Genomic DNA, 2,500 nt, shown 5'->3' with positions numbered 1-2,500 from the left:
CCAGAAGCACCTTACCGACGTACGCACCACACGTACGTACTTGGCACGTAATACTTATTTTTGTCAGGGGCGCACAAGGCACACAACAAAAATAGCGCCGACAGCGGTGGATCTCGCGGATGACCCGAGCGCCGCGTGTGCGCTCCTCTCCGCTTAACGCAACCCACTCCTTGATCCGTGTGCTGCTGTGCGACCTTCGCTCGACGACGCACGAGCCGCGTGTGTTCGTGGGAAGAGGCGCTGATGAGCAAACCGATTATCAGGGGTAGTACGGGGGCCCTGATGTTCCTCGAGCGCGGCGCAACACGGCTATCCGTTCCCAAGCGAAACATAATTACAAATTAAAGTGTTCTCCAACATATCATCACGAGATGGGCGGAGGTGATGAAGTCCCGCATAGACGGGACGGACGTCGCTCTCCTCCGCCGTTAGTACCTTCATCGCACGTTCGGTGCTATTAATAGCCACAGCAATAGCAAAAAGTCGACTAGAGCTCAACTTTCGGATGCTTTCATCATTTCCTCCTCGATCTGGGGCCCGGGCGTCTGGGTTGCACTCGCCACTCGCCGTTGCAAATGACTTTGCGAACCGAACATGCACCGTTCAAGATGGTGAGACCAGGGCAAGAGACAAATTGGAGAAGGTCGGGTAAACATTGCAGCATCCGCTTTCCCGCTCTCGACCGTCACACTAATTCCGGTGATAAAGAGATGCACGACCTGCTCCGCGGCCCTATGTGTTACAAGCTCGAAAGCCCGGTCCATATTTACATGCCCTAGTTTTTGTCTCATTCCAGCATTCCATCCTATGCACCACGTCATGAACGACGACACCAACCGGGCTCTGGGTGCGAAAAGGCATGCGCGTGTTCGTGGTATAGGTGCGATAGTAGTTAACCGCAGGTCGTGGATGACGAGCACACAGCACCAGTCGAATGTTGCTACCAGACGATGACGGATTGCCACACGGGAGGATGAGGTGAACACTGTGTGGGCGCTCGGTCTGTTTCTTATCTTGTGGCGCCACCTCATCGCACAGCCCGCGCACAGTCAGAGGCCACAAATTTCGATCATGAACACACACTTCTCCCTCTCCCGTCTCTCGGTAGGCAAAGAGACCACAAAGGACACGATTGGTACCAGGATGTTGTGGCTCATGGACACCAGCATCTCTCTTTTTGTTCCAAACATGGATCCACTTTCATCTGAAGTCAATGTTGGGGCGCGCTGGACGATGATCGCGCGCTTCAGTGCCTCCGGATGGTTTCGTTTGTCTGGGCTAATGTTTCCGTGTCTGCTCCGCTGCGATCCCATACTTGGTAAAGTGACACCAGAAACGAGAGAGGCGGGGTGGACACCACCCGTAGAGTGCTGCTACTGTGTAGCGACGCCATATAGCCGCACTCCCGGGGGGAGGGAGACTCACACCGGTTCTTTTCAATTTGCAATTAGTCTCGGCACACATCAGCCGACGAACGAACGGAGGGAAGTGACATTGAAAGCGTAATGAACTGGAGGTAACTCATGCGAGAGCCAACCGGAGAGCCGCCGATGCTTTGATGTACACCGAGCCACGTCACGATATCTTTGTGACTTACCTTCTTCAGCAGGGAGTTCTGAAAGGAGAAAGGGAAAAAGAGAGAGAGAAAAAAAGAAGAGAATTAACAATCGGACTCATTGCGATAACCAGTTGGCATATAAAACCGAACCGTCTGCTGTTCTCCTGATAAACCCGGTACGAGGATCAATCGATCATTCACGTGCTAATTGGTGCACGCAAGAGGTGCCGCATTCGTTGCTTCATCCATACGCCGGTTGACGTCAGAGCAAAAGGCCGAGGATTGTGAGAGAATGAGAGAAGATACCTTGGCAAGATCACCGAACCGCAACCAACGCAACGCATTCCCGGCGATGATGATCCCCCGCCGTCCGGTGTTGGTACGTTACGCATTTTCGCGCCCTAGCGCTGGGCGCCTAGCGTGGTGCTCTGTTTGCAGCGGCCCGGTAGGTTCCCGGACGAAAAATAATCAACCAAGGCAAAAGGCAACAACCATCCCACCCCACCACGTCTGCGCGCTCTGATAGCAACGATTGTTGCTGGCCACCCTCCTCCTGTCCAGCTAGACAGAGAGAACGAACGTACGTGGCTGAAAAAAGAGAGAGAGCAGGAGCAGTTCACCCCAAAAATAGACTCCGGGACGGATAGCACACCGGCAGCACAGCTTCGCCAAAGAAAAATCACGCGTCCCCCCCCGGCTTCGCTCCGAACGGAGGAAAGCAAACAAATGCCTGGCCCCTGGCCGCCGTCTCGGCTCGATGGCCAGAGCTAGTTATTAGAACGTTTCCCTTTCACTTGGCGCTTCAACGCTCGACGTACCCGAGAGTAGGACGACGTTTCCATTCCGAGCTCATCTCGGGATGGAAGACTCAGGATGTGCGAAAACAACTCCTCCGCGGCAGGAAAGTGATTGTGCGAGTCCAACGCACACGCAACGCAACTC

General features: G+C 54.2%; 2 protein-coding genes across 6 annotated transcripts in view; one reads left to right on the top strand and one right to left on the bottom strand.

The window, feature by feature from the left end:
• LOC126574369 (troponin C, isoallergen Bla g 6.0101-like) overlaps positions 1-2,500 on the top strand; it is a 177,500-nt gene that overhangs the window by 97,377 nt on the left and 77,623 nt on the right. The gene's annotated exons all lie outside the window — the stretch shown is intronic.
• LOC126574363 (calcium-transporting ATPase sarcoplasmic/endoplasmic reticulum type) overlaps positions 1-2,500 on the bottom strand; it is a 25,460-nt gene that overhangs the window by 10,794 nt on the left and 12,166 nt on the right. For all 5 annotated transcript variants that reach the window (XM_050234516.1, XM_050234518.1, XM_050234519.1 and 2 more), the window contains exon 3: positions 1,598-1,615. In XM_050234516.1, the coding sequence (XP_050090473.1) occupies positions 1,598-1,615 (18 nt within the window). The remainder of the gene's footprint in view (positions 1-1,597; positions 1,616-2,500) is intronic.

Source organism: Anopheles aquasalis, chromosome 3, assembly GCF_943734665.1.
Source record: "Anopheles aquasalis chromosome 3, idAnoAquaMG_Q_19, whole genome shotgun sequence".
Classification (NCBI taxonomy): domain Eukaryota; kingdom Metazoa; phylum Arthropoda; class Insecta; order Diptera; family Culicidae; genus Anopheles; species Anopheles aquasalis.
The sequence above is the reverse complement of the archived record's forward strand: the minus strand, read 5'-3'. Positions and strand labels throughout refer to the sequence as shown.